This window comes from Lytechinus variegatus, chromosome 2 (genome assembly GCF_018143015.1).
Source record: "Lytechinus variegatus isolate NC3 chromosome 2, Lvar_3.0, whole genome shotgun sequence".
In the NCBI taxonomy this organism is placed as follows: domain Eukaryota; kingdom Metazoa; phylum Echinodermata; class Echinoidea; order Temnopleuroida; family Toxopneustidae; genus Lytechinus; species Lytechinus variegatus.
Window position 1 is genome coordinate 9,822,134 of NC_054741.1, and position 17,878 is coordinate 9,840,011.

Sequence of the window (17,878 nt, forward strand, 5' to 3'; positions counted from 1 at the left end):
AAATCTAGATCGGCGCCGCGGTCAAGAATGATCGTTTTGCCCTCCCCCAATAATTCCGAATGTGCAAAAACAATAAGATGGTAATGTTACACAGAAATCAGCAAACGAGATTGAGCTACACAACTCGTTCTTTATTAAAAATCGTGCTCAAATTATCAGATTGGAACATAAAATTTTTCAGCTCGCGCTTCGCGCTCGCATCATTTCTGTAGCAAAACCCCATACTTTTCATGATTAAATAGGTGAATAGAATGTCCCGTTTTTAGTTCTGAACCTCAAAAGAACTCCCGCTTCGATTTGCAATAATCTTTTGTTGGATATAATCTTGTTCTTTATTAAAACGTACATTAAACTGTAATGTTTTCAGATCGAAATATCAAAATTTTAAGCTCGCGCTTCGCGCTCGCATTTTTTTTTAGATACCCATCTTAATCATTGGTACCAAGAATGCTTAGAATACCAAGCTTTCTGGTCAGAATATAAGTAAATTTCAGCTCGCCCTCGGCACTCGCATTATCTGTGTAGTGAGATATGTATCCTCCTCATGAGTTACTACAAACAGTCCTAAACAGGCACCTTTTTCCTGTTTTCAGGTCAGTATACTTTAAAAATTTCAGCTCGCGCTTCGCGCTCGCATTAATTTGTCGGTGAAATATGTGTCTCTATCTCATGAGTCATGTTATCTATATGATATGAGTCATATATATATATATATATATATATATGCATGTGTGTGTGTGTGCGTGTGCGTGTTTTGACAGGGTCAGGCATTACCCCTTTTCTTTTTCAACATTTTCTTTTATGGCGCCGGTGAAGTGCAAAAATATGTGCGCCGCTCGGCAGTGCGCCCCCCCTTTCGCCAAAAGCTGGATCCGCCTATGATTGCTCACGTAATTACCCTCATGGAGCGCTTTTACCCATTTTTGTATAAGATGATGTCATTTTTATTCATCATTCGTAGTAGAGACTAGACTCTTTTCTTCTTTATTTCCACCTCCCCCTCTCTATATCTCTGACATTTTTCCTTCCTGTTGGCACTACTTAAAGGACAAGTCCATCCCAACAAAAACTTGATTTGAATAAAAAGAGAAAAATTCAACAAGCATAACACTGAAAATTTCATCAAAATCGGATGTAAAATAAGAAAGTTATGGCATTTGAAAGTTTCGCTTATTTTCAACAAAATATGAACGAGCCCAAATGAGAGAGTTGATGACATCACTCACTCACTATTTTTTTTTTGGTATTTTATTAGGCCTATATGAAATATGAAATATTTTTATTTTCTCGTCATTGTCATGTGAAATGAAGTTTCATTCCTCCCCGAACACGTGGAATTCTATCATACATTTTGTGCTTCAGGCAAGGAGGCCCTAATCGTCAAATTCGTAAAAATGGAAATATTGTATAATTCAAACAATAAAAAACAAAAGAAATAGTGAGTGAGTGACATCATCGACTCTCTCATTTGGATGTAACTGGCTTGTTCATATAACTATTTTGTTGAAAATAAGTGAAACTTTGAATGTCATAACTTTCTTATTTTACATCCGATTTTGATGAAATTTTAAGCATTGTGCTTGTCTGATTTTTTTATTCTATTGATTCAAATCAACATTTTTCTGAGGTGGACTTGACCTTTAAAAACTATAGGGGCGCATGTTAACACCCTGTAACTGCCCCTTTAGTCGTTGAGTTCTTATTTATTCTTGTAATTAAAGGTCAAGTCCACCCCAGAAAAATATTGATTTGAATCAATATAGAAAAATCCAACAGGCATAATGCTGAAAATTTAATCAAAATCAGAATCAAAATGAAAAAGTTATATGTCATTTCAAAGTTTCCCTTATTTTTCAAAGAAGAGTGAATTCAGTGACAGAAAGTCGATGATGTCCCTCACTCGCTATTTCTTTTGTTTTTTTTTATTGTTTGAATTATACAATATTTCAGTTTGTACAGATTTGACAATAAGGATGCAACTTTCAGACTGAACCATATATACAAGGTTAAAACAATACCACATGTTTAGGAGGAATGAAACTTTGTTTCACATGACAATAAGGAGAAAAATTAGAATATTTCATAATAAAATACAAAAGAAGTAGTGCGAGGGTGACGTCATCAGTCCCCTTATTTGCGACCAGGAAAACTGTTTTGTGAAATTATGTGAAAAACAAGGGAAATGTTAGATGGTAAGAACTTTTTTTATTTTACATCCGATTTTGATGAAATTTTCAGTGTTATGCTTGTTTGATTTTTCTCATTTTATTTGTTTTTGTTGGGGTGGACTTATCCTTTCATAAATGTCCTAAAGGGATGCTCCGGGCCGAAAATATCTGTGTATACATAAATATCATAATAAAATTCACAGAGCAAAATGCTGACAAAAATATCATAAATACAACAAATAGCGAAGTTATTGAATTCTAAAATTTGCCAATATAATTTTTTATATGCACGTCAACATAAATATTCATTAGATAGGCTGATGATGTCACATCCCCAATTTCCTTGTTCTTATTTTATTACTTGAAATCATAATTGTTTCATTTTTTAATACAATTGTGTCTCCCATAATGAAATAAGTTGAATGCACTTAATCAAATATCTTTGGTTCTTGAAGGAAAAATAATTGAATAAACCTAATTTTATATAATAACTTTACAAAAAGACAAGTGGAAATATGACATCATCAGTTTGCTCATTAAATAATCATAAAGACATGCCTAAAAATGTTTAATTGGAATAATGCAAATTATTAAAATGCCATAACTTTGTTATTCCTTGTCCGATTTCGATCAAAATAATTTTCAGTGTTTTGTTGTGTATTTTTTCTTAATCTGTCCAAATAATATCATTTTCAGCCTGGAGTACTCCTTTAACTAACCCTTCGTATAATAGGCCAGTGTTCATGCTGCATGGTTTTCTCGTGAGAAGGGAATTAATTAGTTTTGATTCAAATTTCATTCGATCAACCAACCATTGACCATCGGAAGATAAAATCCTATTTTCTCGAAAATGGACTAAAATCAGTGTATATTGAATTGAATGAATGATGATGATCAACCAATGTGACCAATAATCAATCACTCGACTAATCAATCAATCAATCGACCATCTTTCAATTTAAAAACAATTCAAATTCTTCTTTTTATTAACGAAACACCGACTTTTGCACTTCAGTTTGTGACTGCACCATTGTGCGAAGTCGTTACATTATAATGTTTTCAACAACAGATGGCGCTAGACCACTTTGTACAGCGTACTCCTCTGAATTTATAAACTAAGGAGTAAGGGCATCGTGATCCAAGGCACATTCCGACACGACACGGCACTCGTTTAAGTTTTAGCAAAAGCGGTGGGGACGGTTTCTACAAGAAAGAAAATCTATTGAAAATGCCCGTTAAATCGCAATGAGCAGCTGAGAGTTCTTTGTCGAAAATTTTTGAAACGGCACAGCTGATCGTCGTAAGACTCTGAACTTACAAAAAAAGAGAAAATAAGCTGTTTGTCCTGAGTCCACGACGAAACTGCTGCTTTGCTCCACCGATTTTCGACAAAGACTGCTTTGTCATGAAGGGCTATTGACAATAGATTTACTATGTTGTAGAATCCGTCCCCGTCGAGATTGCGTAATCCCCCCCCCCTCCTCCTCCTTTTTTTTACCTGAGACTCTCAGAGCATTGTTATCTTTCTATATTGCCTTGCCCCACTCGGTCTACTGCATTTTCTCTCTCTTGTATTGTGATTTGACTGGGTCGATCCAATCCATAGAAATATATATACTTTATTTCATTTCGTTTATTTCCATTTTCAACAATTACAGTTTGTTTTGTACATTTTGACATATAAATAACAAAACATATTTTAAGTATCCCTGTACACAAATTACATTCAAGATTATTACATATCAGGTTGAAAATGTTGGAAATATATATTAGTATACTAATATACATCTCTATAAACCAATCGTATCTCTGAATGGTAAGTATTGCACGTGTTGTATAATATTTCATTTGATTTATTATCGTTTTCTTTACTTGAAAGCAGGATAAAAGAGAATTGTGCATCAAATGCCTTGCTCACAACATTTCGTATGTACCTACATTTTCCTTTTCATAACAAACAGTTTCTGTTTTTGGCATGAATCATAGAGAAAATATTATATGCTAAACAAATATGATCTACTACCAAATAATTGTTACATAAAACATTTGCAGGAGTGTTGTCATCACAAGCAGACTGTTTGCAAAAATGACAACCCCGCATGAAAACTCATTGAATTAAATTATTTTATACGTTTATAAAGCAGGATTATAATATTAAATATCTTGTTCGTCACCTTAATGATGAAAATATATACTTGTATTTTTTAAACAAGAACACACCTAGTTATCAATAATGCATATAGTATTTCCATTTACTTGAAAGCAGGATAAAAGAGAATTGTGCATCAAATGCCTTGTTCACGGGCATTGGTGCCGCGGCCGGGGATCGAACCCCGGACTTTCTATGTATAGCCTCTTAGCCAGACTCCTTAGACCTCTCGCCACTGCACCTCCCTATGTCCTCTATCCTCAAGCTCATACCGCCCTAGAGCCCTCTCTCTCTCGTGTAATTATCTGTTTTAAAGATATTATATTCGTAACATGTATGCACTTAAGGTATTTTATCAGAATAGACATGTTAACCTATTCATTAATCAATCATTATTTATTATTATTATTATTATTAAGGACAGTGCCATCAAACGGAAATGTCTCTCACTGGTCAAATAATGCGAGCGCGAAGCGCGAGCTTAAATTTTTTAATATTCAGACCTAAAAAGGACATTGTAATCATGATACGTACTTGTCTCGCTAAATAATGCGAGCGCGAAGCGCGAGCAGAATTTTTTTTGTAAATATTGACCCCCAAATAGGAAGATTTTTAGGACTATATTTTGGGAATCCATTAAGATTATACACATCTCACCGTAGTAATCTAATTCGAGTGCCAATAAGCGCTTGCTTATTTTGTTAGAATTGCATCTAAACATGCACATAAAGCACTTGTAATCATGATTAACATACCCATCTCACTAATCAAATCTTGTGAGCGCGAAGCGCCAGCTGAAAATTTAGGAAATTCAGAACTGAAGAGGGGCATTTTAAGGCTTGTTTGTAGGAATCCACGAAGACCATACATAGTTTACTAACCAAATGATGCGAGCGCGAAGTGCGAGCTAAAAATTTTTGATATTCAGATTAGAAAAAAGGACATTTTAAGGACTGATTCTAGGAATTCATGGAGAGCAGACATATTTCACCAATCCACTACTGCGAACGTAAGCACGGACAGGAAATGTTTTATATCAATACCTTAAAATGGGGCAATCACTATAAGTAGTCATGAAAAAGAAGCATACTATTGTACATAAAACAATAATATTAAACTCGAAGTCGGCAAGGCAATATATTTGGCAGTTTGGTGTATGTTGACTTGCAAACGGGAGGTTTTAGTATATATTATATTTCTCGGTAAACAGACAATGCGAGCACCAGGAACAATGAAGACATAGGCCCTGTGCAAATTATGTCTCATAAGGTTATGAAAAAAAAATGTTTCTTATGTAATATAACATAACATAATTATGATATGATATAACATTATAATGAACAATAATGTCTTCTTTCCCACTACGTTTCTCTTCCTTTCTCCCACTTTTTCTCCTTTTCCCCGTTTTTTTTTGTCAGCCGATGGGGGGGGGGGGGCACGTGCCCCCCATGCCCCCCCCCCCCCCGTAGTTACGCCACTGGCTATGTATAAGATACATGATTAATGTTTCACTTAGAAATATAATTTTATTTTCCATGTTGTTTTCCCTTTCGCTTCTCCCACTCCCCCTCTAATCTACAAATGTAAACCCACATCTGCACTGTGTGTACCGCAGCTTATTCAACGAGTCTGCATAGCAGACTCGCTTCGCTCGCCATTAATTCAGGCTGGTTCGCAAACCAGCATCAGCGCGCACAGAGAACCCACCATATGAGCCATTCAGAGTCTGCATAGCAGACTACTCCAGTGGCGTAGCTAGAATTTTTTCCTGGGGGCACTGGGGTCCTTGCTTTTTCAGTGGGGGGGGCACCATTTTTGTCCGGTGTGTGTGTGTGTATGTGTCACATGGGCGGATCCGACTTTCGCCAATAGGGGACGGGGCCCGAAATTATCTTCACCTTTATTTTCCCCGATCAGTCACTTCTTAGTTTTATTCTTATAAAACAACATAAACATAAAATAATCTCATAAGCCTTATAAAAACTGCGAGCGCGAAGCGCGAGCGATTTTTTTTTTTCATGTACATGTATTTTGTCCTGAAAATCTAATATTCGAACAAGATTCGTATGTATCTAGATGGTTACTGCGAACGTCTAGCGAGCAGAAATTTCTAGCATTATCGAAAAGGGACATGTTAAGGACTGCTTACAGTTAACCACGAAGACGGTATATATTACAATTAATGCGACCGCGAAGCGCGAGCATTTTTTTTGACATTCTGTCCTAAAAATGGTTATTCTAAGCACTTTTTATATTGATAAATGGGATAGGTATGTAACTATACAACTGATTCGAGCGCAAAGCGCGAGAGGAAGAAAATTGAGATTTTAGACCGAAAAGCGGGACACTCTATATACATCATTAATGATGCGATCGTGAAGCTTGAGCAGACAATTATTGATATTCTGATGTGAAACTGGATAATTTAAGTACATTTTAAATAAAGAACATGCAGGCTATCGCGCATGTTTTAGATTTAGACCAAGAATATGGGCATTCTGAATACAGTTGCTTAATAGAACATTATGGAATACACGTAGACAATAGGAACTTGGCAAATCAAACGTACAATGTGACCACGCAGCGTGAGCTTAAAAATGCTCATAATATTATGTAGACCATAAAACGGACATTTTACATAGCACTTAAATTTGTAAATAATAATGAAAGCTCGATGTCCGAGCTAAAATATGTTTATATTGACTTCAAAACTTGCTCCATATCAGCATATTGAGCAAGATATGAATCTCATCGAACAGGCAATTTTGGCGCGAAGCGCAAGCAACAATTTTATTTAGTAACATGAAAGATTGATTTTTTTTTCAAGTCTTCCCCTCACATTTTTTCATTAACTCGTCTTCCTCTTCTTATTTTCCTTTTTTTCTTCTATCTTTCTTCTTCTATTCCTTTTTTTGCTCTGCCAATTTTTTTTCAGGGGGGGCACACCAAATCTCAGGGGGGACGTGCCCCTAGGCCCCCCCCCGTAGCTACGCCACTGGACTACTCCCCCTCCCCTTCTCTCTCTCCCCTCCCCCCACACCCCTCTCTCTCCCTATCCCTCTCTGTCCCTCATTGCCTCTATCTAGCCTCCACTCCATCAGTTTGTTGCTGTCATTCCTAATTTCCTACCATCAGGGTTTTCTTATCATTTTTAAAATAATTTTCACTCTTGATTTTTTTTTGTATTTTTAAAAGTAAATAGTTGTAGGCACCTCATTTAAGGTATTGTAAAAACTTTATCATTTAACGAGGAAAGCCGATGACGTCACATATTCATCATATATTTTAATATCAACGATTTCCCCTTGGAACATGGTAAATCATCAATCAATTGCGAACAGTGAAAATACTCTGCACAAGCAAGGCTCCAGGATTCTTGATGAACGCTACCGAATTAGAAAACGAAATAAACTATTTGATAATTCAGGACATTCATATCATTATAGAAAAAAGGTGACATTGTGCGATCATCATTATTGTTTGAAGTCGATGAAATCATGGAAAAAACAAAATGTTTGTATTTAAGATACAATCATATTGTAAAAACATTGTAAAAGGTGACGGGCCAGAATATTGAAATAGGCCGATCATAAATTATTAAAATGGACCGGGAATGTTGAAATAAACGAAGAATATTTAACGATATAGACTGGGTCGGAATGATGATTTAGGCCAGTTCGATATGATCATGTTATTGTCACATTAATGAGTCCATTAATTAGACGTTGTTAATTAGTATACTTCGAAAGTGCTCAAAGAAAGCTTCTTTTTGCACTACATAATGTGCATTATTGATATATTGATTAAACTATAAAATAATGACATATTTATTATACACTTGAAAAACATGATGCGACAGTCTCTTCTTCTATACTGAACGATGATTTCATTTGAATAAATCACGAAAAACGAGATGTCGTGTAAGGACACTCCAATGTGACCTGCTCTAGGTGATATCTTTCTATGTGACTATTTACTCATCTTAAGATGGTGTGCTTCCTTGTTAATGGCCCGTATTCGGAAGTCCAGTTAGACTTATCCGCCATGGTCTAACTCCGTGCTAAAATTATGGGAAGCAAACAAATTTCAAAATTGCATTTATGTTTCCTATCTTTATTTGACTACTGACATAAGTTTCATTGATGAATAGAACTATTTCAATAATCATTCCAAGTCATTTATGAATGATTTGAGTGTCAAATGAGCTGACAAATTTAAATTATACTATTTTAATTGGCTATCCGTAGTTAAACTACAACTTTAAACCAGAGTTTAAGTTAAACCCCAGTTCAGAATATGGGCCATTGGCGCGTGTTTTTTTCGGCCGTAGCTGTTACGAATGAGCTAACCCAGCCCACTGGCCCCAAACCATTCCAAGCTGCTTCACAGTGAGGTCATGTATGACGTAAGAGGATCTTAAACGATTTAGTGAGGTATGATCCGTCTTCAGGATGCCTCCCTTGGCATCATCGAAGAACCCTCCTCCCATGAAACCTTTGATCATGGTCGGGATCACCCCGATCCGTCGAAGACAAAGCCCAAAGAAGACGTCCTCCCAGGGGAAGAGTGGTGTCTGAAGTGCGGCAATATAGGCTTTGTGAACCACGTCCATTGATATTACATACCCTATCCCGATACAATATGGTGGATACTTATCATCCTTCGTTACAGAATATGGCACGTAGAATTTATTATACACGTCTCGTATGATATCAAAGTTGAAGGCGGCCTTGCCGGCCACAAAGTTCCGTGAGGGCGCTGTTCGCAGGTAAATTAGCATCTTGATCGTGTTGACTGCCATGTCATCGTCGGTCTTCATCACGAACTTGGCATTCTGGCAGTACCTGCTGGCCCACTTAAGACCCATCACGGTCTTGATAGTCAGGTTTAGGTAGGAATCAACGAAGTCCTCCTGCACGATGTCGCCGTAGTTGACGAGTTCGCGACTGAGGTCATCAGTGACCTCCCTACTTGACACAGCACCTACAAGGAATACGGTTTCAATATGCATGTCGGTGCTCCGTCCTGCCATACCCCAACTTCGTCTTATTGCGTCACGACGTTCGAAATTCTTCGGCGCTGATGCAACAATCATTAGCAAGGATACACGCTTGAATGTCCCTTCGTCTGTGAGGCATTTTTGCTTCGGGTTTAAGATGTACCTGTACTCATGCAAGTCTATATACGATTTCCAAATAGTTGAATTTAAAATGCCAGGAGTCTTTATGTCTTCGACCTTCTTTAACCTTTCTCTATGGTGTCCTTTTGGATGAACCATCCGTTTATATCCAGGGACCAGTTCTCCGGAGTCATCAGTTTCTTCAAAGTCCACACCGAAATCCAACATCGGTCCCAGATATGTTGCATTGGTAGGTGAGGGATGAGGGCGCGTCACCAAGACCTTGGTTTCTCCTCGCTTATTTTTGGCAACCACCGTGCCCTTCTTAGACGAGATATTGTATTTCTTGTAGGCTTCTGCATAGGTGTTGATTCGTTGAACCTTCGACATTGTCGGCGAAACTGCAAGGATCTTTTGCTTGGTCTCCAGCTCCTGGGCAAACCTGGCATAGAACTTTCTCCCGATCTCATCTCTATCTCCTGGCAGGATCATTGAGTTGTTTCTCAATATCTTCCTGGATGCGTCAGTAGTGTTGTCATTCCTACCGGTGTTGTGTAATCTCTGGACAACAGGCTCGACATAGCCATATTTCCGGTCATCGGAGGATTCATCTCGCTGCTGCAATCGATGCGAAAGAAGCTCCGATATGTCCCCTTCCTTCAGTTGGTACACCTGCTTGAGGAACGCCCTCTCAAGGACCTTTCCATTCTGCTCCACACCTTTGAGTTGCCTGCTTCCGAAGCTGATGTCCTGGTAGTTCTTCTGGTAGAGAAGGTAGAACTGACAGAGGACCGTCATGCTCATGGAGGAGATGACGAGGACGAAGAAGAATCGGACGATCTCCGTCATACGCATGGTCGTCACCCTGGCCGAAGTCCTCAACCATTCATAAGGACTTCGCTTCTCCCTCTAGTGATGCCATCTTGAATAAGATATTCATGTATCTTGTTTGTCCTATCAATGATCCTACAGTAGATATAGGAGACCCTGTATAGCAAATGGAGAGAGAACAGTTATAAAAAAAATTGCATTATTATATACCGATACACTTATGGTGATTAGTTATTTTGTTGGTTTCCTACAATTTCTTAGTCATGCTTTTGCAGTAGTCAGATATGAAAAAAATACCAATAATAAGGGGAATGTACCACACTGATCAGCATTATAAACCTTTTTGATTGGTGGATTATCTGGTTGCACCATTTTAATGTGATTTGCTATTAAGATTTTTGATATGATATATTAGAATTGTGTGGAACATGAGTTTTATGTGCCAAAGAACAGATTTGTGAGTGAAAGGGCTTCCAAGACAAGTTAAAGCATCCCCGGTTGCCAGCCGATAAAAAAGCGCAAGTTTCAATTACTGCGAGGGAGCATGGCCACCAAGAAGCAGAGGCAGGGTCACCCCCCCCCCAAAAAAAAAATGCTTCTGTCATAAGCGAAATATGTAATATTTCAAGCTCGAAATTTGCAGTTGATGTTATATTTATTTATTTAGTTATTTATTTTTCCCTCTTTCTTCTTCTTCTACTACTGCTACTACTACTACTTCTTATTATTATTTTTATTTTTCTTCTTCTTTTTCTTCGTCCCATGATGGATTTCTTAATTCTAATAATATAGTTAATTAATTCAATTCAGTTCACTTCACTTCAGTTTAAGTATGCTGGACTCCAAAATAAACCCTTTTGAATTCCATGAAATCATTCGAACATGTCAAATTCGATTCAGGATCCTTTACGGTCATTTAGCATTCTCTAAAGATCTGCTAACCGTAAAAAAAGTAAACACGGTCATATCGACCAATGGCTGTACACAATGTAATTTCTTGTTGTATATTATTTATCTTTTTGTTGAGGAATTTGTGACGTAAATCATTTTAAAAGTCACAAAGAATGATGCTTATTCTGTATTTGTGACCATGAATGCGAAATTTGTCAACTAATTGTTATATTATTTTCTGTGCATGCACGACCAACTGGTAAATCTTTTTATTGTGGCTTCGTTACTACTCTGCACGCGAAATGGTATAGACATCATGATATTGTTCAGTTTGAGTTTGTTTCGTATGTAGTCCTGAAAGAAATTTTCAATTTTTAATGATTTCGCTAAACAGTGACCCAATGTAAAAAGAATTAATTAGTTTTTACAAGTGGCGGCGTTTAACTGGAAATCTATTTCAAAAGGGCCCTTAATGGTAGGCCTTCAAATAAAACAAACCAAAAAGCCCCCAAATTAAAAGTCTTATTGTTTGAAGGAGATTTGACAATGAGGGCGTTAAAGTAAAAAAAAAATGCACACATAAGCGCCGGCATACCCGAGGGACAGGACATTGTCTCCCTAGAATATAGATGACGAAATAAAGCCCAGAGTAATTGTCGCCGGAGCAAATGTCGTGTCATCGTTCTCCAAAGTATTTAATTACACTTCGGATAAGATGTCAAACGGTAGGTCCTTTCTTTACTAACAAGAATCTTTTCTTGACATCGCAATTGGATAAAGTCTTAATGCACATTTTTTTCTTGAAAAGCCTCTCGATCAAAATGTAACTGAATATTAATGCCTATGAAAAAACGTAACCATCCTTCAACCAACTTGCCCATGACTTTTTGACCTAGATGACATGAACCATTGGTTATTCATATAATGAATTATCCGTAACTAATAGAACAAAATAAATGCAGATACCAATGACCTTGAAATATTCTAACTTTAGTTTCCACTTTACATAAGAATTGAGTCTCTGAGAAAATAAAACGCAGTGGAATCCTTTTTCAACTGAGTCTGACGATATTCTTATATCTATTGATATTTATATGATTGTCAGAGTGCATCGTTGCGAATCTATATACCTTGGGGTCAATGCAACTTACGTCAAAAAACAAAACAAATATCTCATGATACAATTTATATGAAATAAAAGTCAGACGTCGTGGGAAAAGTAATCATTTGAAATTGCATTTATTGCCGGATATTGGTAAAGTTTGATCCAGTCCGCTCATTCAATCGATTTAAGATTACGACTTATGTCGAGATAGTGACATTCATTGCCGTGATCGTCATCTCTTTCGTGATCCTATACAATTCGTCGAGATTGAGATTTCCACACTTAAAAGTAAGTGAATTTGATGAGTAGGCCTATTTGTCACTTGTTTTATTCTAGTGGTAATGGAATGGGGACGGTGTGGGTGCTGAAACACCCCTTTTAAATATTAAACAAGTGAAAAATGAAATAGCAACGACCATCTCTGATTGTGATTTCGTCTGCTCCCCATTCAAAATTGTTCGGCGGCTCCTGTTATTCTGTTATTTTGTTCAGGCTCATGTTAAAGTACCCCTGTCCCGAGCAGAATTCGGAAGGCCTGTCCAGTAAGGGTTACTCCGGAACCGAATCAGCTGCGAATATATCCAAAGGCTCGAATTTGGATGGTTTCGGGAGTATTCTGTTCTCCCTCCTCGAATGCAAAAAAAAAAAAAATCGGGAGGGATTCGGACACCACATTCGCTGAGGAATTCGGCTCGTCTTGAAATCCCGAATGTGACCACAACAAATATCATTCGGGCCACATTTGAGATAATAATTATATTCGGATGACATTCGGCTCGTTTTGAAATCCCGAATGTGACCACAACAAATTTCATTTGGGCCACATTTGAGATATATTCGGATGACATTTGGCTTGATTGGGGGGGGGGCATGTGGAGTAATCGGGGCATATTCGGACCTATTCGTATCATCAGGGGCGTAATGATCCAATCTCGGCGCATTTGGCCGATTAGCAATGCCGATTCGGCATGTTCGGGTGAACATTCGGGTCATCATTCGACCGTAATCGGACCAATCGGGTCATATTCGGCTCGATTCTGGGCACCTATGGCCTCGATCCTTGCCACTATTCTGGTGGCATACGGCTTTATTCGGAATGGACAAAATTGCTTCAAGTCAATTATTCTTTGAGATTCTGCGCTAAATCGAGATTTGTTCCAGAACAATATTCGGGAGAACTCGGTTTTGGCGTAGCAATAGGTGTATATTATATATAGGCACCTGGAACAAATATTCGTGCTAGCGGATGCCTGATGCACCTACTGGTCACCCTCAGAAGTATGTAAGAATTATTTTAAATTAATTATAACAAATTTTATGAGCTGCAAACTCTGGATCCTGACTGTATGCCTTCAATAAAGGTGGTTACAAAATGTTCATATAGCGTGAAATGATACATTTACTTAGATCAATCATGCGAGTAATAAAAACGACAGACCTAATTTAAAAAAACTGCCATTAAAAGTATCTATAGTTTTGGTGCATTCACCTTCTTTTTTGGAGGGGGCTGGGGGTATCAAGGGCGCAAACTTACGATAACTTACATGTCTAATTCATGATAACACAAAAAGGCGATATGACAGGTTACTCCTTCAAACGACAGAATAAACACTTTTTTAATGAATAAACCGTATTTTTTTCAAGTGATCAAATCTATATTGAATTAAAAATTTATTTTATTAGGTTTCGACCTTATAGCATAGCGTATATCGGATGTAACTTCTGAAGATTTCCATGGCAAAGAAGAATAGTGTAAAGTATACACCATGACGTTTCGACAAGTGTGTTCACTCTCTTTTTTAAAGTGAATTGAATACCCGGAGTATTAAAACGTTACGTTACGTTTATTATTAATCCGAAATCTAGACAACAGTAGGATACTGTTTGTGGAAAACCACAAGGGTCTCCACTTGGCCACCCATCTATTCATTTCATGTTCGCCCAGCGTGTTTCCTATTCTGTATGAAGATGATACAAATATTTCATATTCTAACAAAATGTCGTATGAAACAACTCATATTTTAGAATTTATGTTTAATAATTAGATTATTTACAGAGTTGACAGAAACTTAACATGGATGCTCTATTTTAACGAAATTAAGAAATAAGTCGCAAAAATTGGTATTATAATTATATCGCATAAGTGTTTTTTTATCTTTCCCTTGAGTGCATATACCCCCTCCATTTTATAATTATTTTATTTTTAAAACATATTCTTAGAAGGAAAATGTCAACGTAAACCAACTTTGGACAAAGTAAACACTCTCCCTAAAACACAATACACACGCTTGTATATATAACGATGTGATATGATGTGAACATATTTTGTATATTGATGATTTATTTAAAAAAAACACAAAAACATGTTTATATTCATATATGTTTACATGCACAGAGTCAGTTTGAACACAAACATATTAATATCAAATGCTTGGAATATATACAAAGCCCTCTATCATGTCTATCAAGTAATAGTCTATTTCGAGGCGCACTATTAATAGGACATTATCACACCAACTTTCGCTCGAGCTGCCGTCTCCAGCACTCAGTACATTCAAGGACTTAATCCTGCCCTGAACCCATTCACCTTACCTGGGTTAAGTGAAGCACAATGTGAGAAAATTTCCTGCTCAAGGAAACCACAGCACGCCATATTTATGTAAACCTACTTTAAAGTACATCAAATAGTTTCGAACCTATGACCCCCTCATCAAAAGAAGAAACTTACAGATAATGGTTGACTGATCCATTGTATAAAGTAACCGTGAGAAAAAAGAGATATTTCGATTGGAAGTTGAAAATCATGAAACAATATTGCGAAACAATCCAGCTTTTGCATCAACTCAACCAGCAGATTTTTGTATTCACTTAATTATTTTGTTTAATTTGATAACATCGCGAAAAAGAGGAAGAATTCAAGAGATAGAAGAAGAAGAAGACAAAAGGAGGAGGAGGATGAGAAGCAGAAGAAAGGGCATCAAACTCATAACAAATCTAATGTCCATAAAAAATTATATGCAATCTAATACAATTAAAGGTCAAGTCCACCCCATCATGCAGAAAAATGTCGGTTTGAATCAATAAAGAAAAATTCAACAAGCATAACGCTGAAAATCTCATCAAAATCGGCTGTAAAAATTAATAAGAATGTTATGAAATCTTAACGTTTCACTTATTTTTCACAAAATAGTTACATGAACAAGACAGTGACATGTAAAAGAGAGAGTTGATCACGTCCATCACTCACTTTGTTTTATTGTTTGAATTATACAATATTTCAATTTTTACAAATTTAACAATAGGGACAAACTTGACTGAACCATAAAATGTTAAAACAATGGCAATTCCACATGTTCAAAGAAGAATAAAACTTTCTTTCACATGACATCGAGGGGAAAATTAGAATATTCCACATTTCACATTATAAAATACAAAAGAAATAGTGAGTGGATGACGTTATCAGTCCCCTCATTTGCATACCGACCAGGATGTGCATACAACTATTTTGTGAAATTAAGTGAAATTTAAAAATGCCATAACTTTCTTGTTTTATATCCGATTTTGATTTAAAAAATCAGTGTTATGCTTGTTGATTTGCTGTTTTTTGTTTGGGTGGACTTGTCCAAAGAAAAGCCGCAACATTAATTACAACTCACATAATAGCAGCGAAATATAATTTTCATTTCAGAAATACTAGAATGTTCTTTCTTTTAGAATGTAGGGTATGGGATAATGTCATGAAAATAAGGAAAGAGAATGGAAGGGGATGTAGTCAAGGCCGGCCTCGTGTCCACATCATACCGGCCTTGCCCTCGGCCCAAGTTACGTGCAAAATATCTATTGTTTCTCAATCGGCCTCCTGACTACTGAGGAAGTACCGGCCGAGACTACTTCCCTTGAAAATGAATATTATAGTGATTTAGCAACATAATGTGTCTTTGCCCTATAGTGTCTATAGACATGTAAGGACGTGTTAATGATTTTTTTACAGATTAAATGACTCTCTAAATGTTGTTGTTAATCATCCTCAAAGTCATCATCCTCATCAACATCATCCTCAAAGTCATCACCCCCATCATTATAATTCAAATGTTATAATTCCGGCAAAGGGTGAAAAAGCACGAACACAACAGAGATATTTATTCAAGAAAGGAACGACTTTTTAAAGTTGTTATTGGTAAAGAAAGTTGATATAAAACGCCATACGTACCCTGTCATACAAAACTTTTGTTGATCATCCAAAATGCAAATGAAGTTAGTTGAATTAAAAATGAATTTTATTAACACTAGTTGTCTGACAATGAGCATGAATGCCTATATTATGCGACCTATAGGCCTAGACCTACACTATATACAGAATATAATTGCGGAAAAACGAGAGGGGTAAAAAAATCGATATAATTCTTTCGGATGCTTCTTTTGTTTGTACGGGCAGGGGCGGTCGATAGTACATTTAGTCTGACTTTCCCGTTTGAGAAAATGTAAAGGGGTCAGGCCAGTCACTGTGTCTCATAAAGTTTTTCTGTAATAGCAACAAATGACTTAACGCACAGCGAAACTTCTTTGGTGATAAAATAGATTCTCAGTCTTTTTTTAATGTCACCATGCAGTTAAAGTTGAATAATATCATTATGTATCAAGTTTCTTTGTTACTAACAAACATCTGAATGAAAGGTGTATCATTTTGTCAAAATCTGATTAGGAAATAGGAAATTAATTCATTTTCACTATGTTAAAACCGTGAATAAGCAAGAGTATACTTCTGTTCGAATCTGTCGTATGTATAACAGCTTGAGATCAGCTCTGAGACACACTGTGATTGTAAATATATGAACATTGCTATTTTTTAGATTATGGTAACGACTTGACTGCTGATGATCCATGTTGATGGCAAGTGGCACAGGCTTTTGCAATTATATGTCCTTTGTCGATCATGTTTGACATACAGGTTTTTGATGGGGGCAAAATTAAAACGAAATACAATCAAAATGAGCAATCAAATCAATTGAGCGCGGAGCGCGCAGACAAATCGACAATTTTGTAGTATTTTATGCTAAGTTTAAAGTTCCAATGTTTTTTAAACACACACACACACACATATATATATATATATATATATATATATATATATATATATATATATATATATATATATATGCATATTATGAATTTTCAAGTTGTCCTTTTTTTTTGGAGAGGTGGACAAATTAATTCCCCCTTAATTCTTTCATTGCCCCCCCCCCCCCATGATCGACACCTGTGTTTGTCGATAATTCTTAATTTCATATACTATACTATTTTCGTATACTGTATTGAAGTGATGGAATCGATGTTTAATTCTTTTTTATTTTCTTAAACAAAATCAAATATAATGTTGGTACCAATACTTCATGTTCATCGGTGATGTAGAGATGGGGGGGCTCTTGCCCCTCCCCCATAAAAATTCACGACCAAGAAAAAAAAAGAAATGGAAAGAGAGAAGGGTGTAATATGAAACAATTTCATGAATATTGTGTCAAATTCTATCACAAAAATTGATTTTTGTAATAAAAATGACGACATTTTTGCTCTCTCGCTTCACTCGTTCTCACATTTTTATTCCACGCGTCACACTA

At 36.5% G+C, this 17,878-nt stretch overlaps 1 protein-coding gene across 1 annotated transcript; it reads right to left on the reverse strand.

Annotated features, from left to right (window-relative positions):
- Nucleotides 1–7,548: 7,548 nt before the first annotated feature.
- On the reverse strand, nucleotides 7,549–16,610 carry LOC121407270. The gene is made up of 2 exons (XM_041598250.1): nucleotides 16,474–16,610; nucleotides 7,549–10,423 (listed from the first exon to the last, which is right to left on the reverse strand). Exon 2 carries the CDS (start codon nucleotides 10,289–10,291, stop codon nucleotides 8,651–8,653), a length of 1,641 nt encoding a protein of 546 aa, XP_041454184.1. The 5' UTR covers nucleotides 10,292–10,423; nucleotides 16,474–16,610; the 3' UTR covers nucleotides 7,549–8,650.
- Between the last annotated feature and the right edge of the window lie 1,268 nt (nucleotides 16,611–17,878).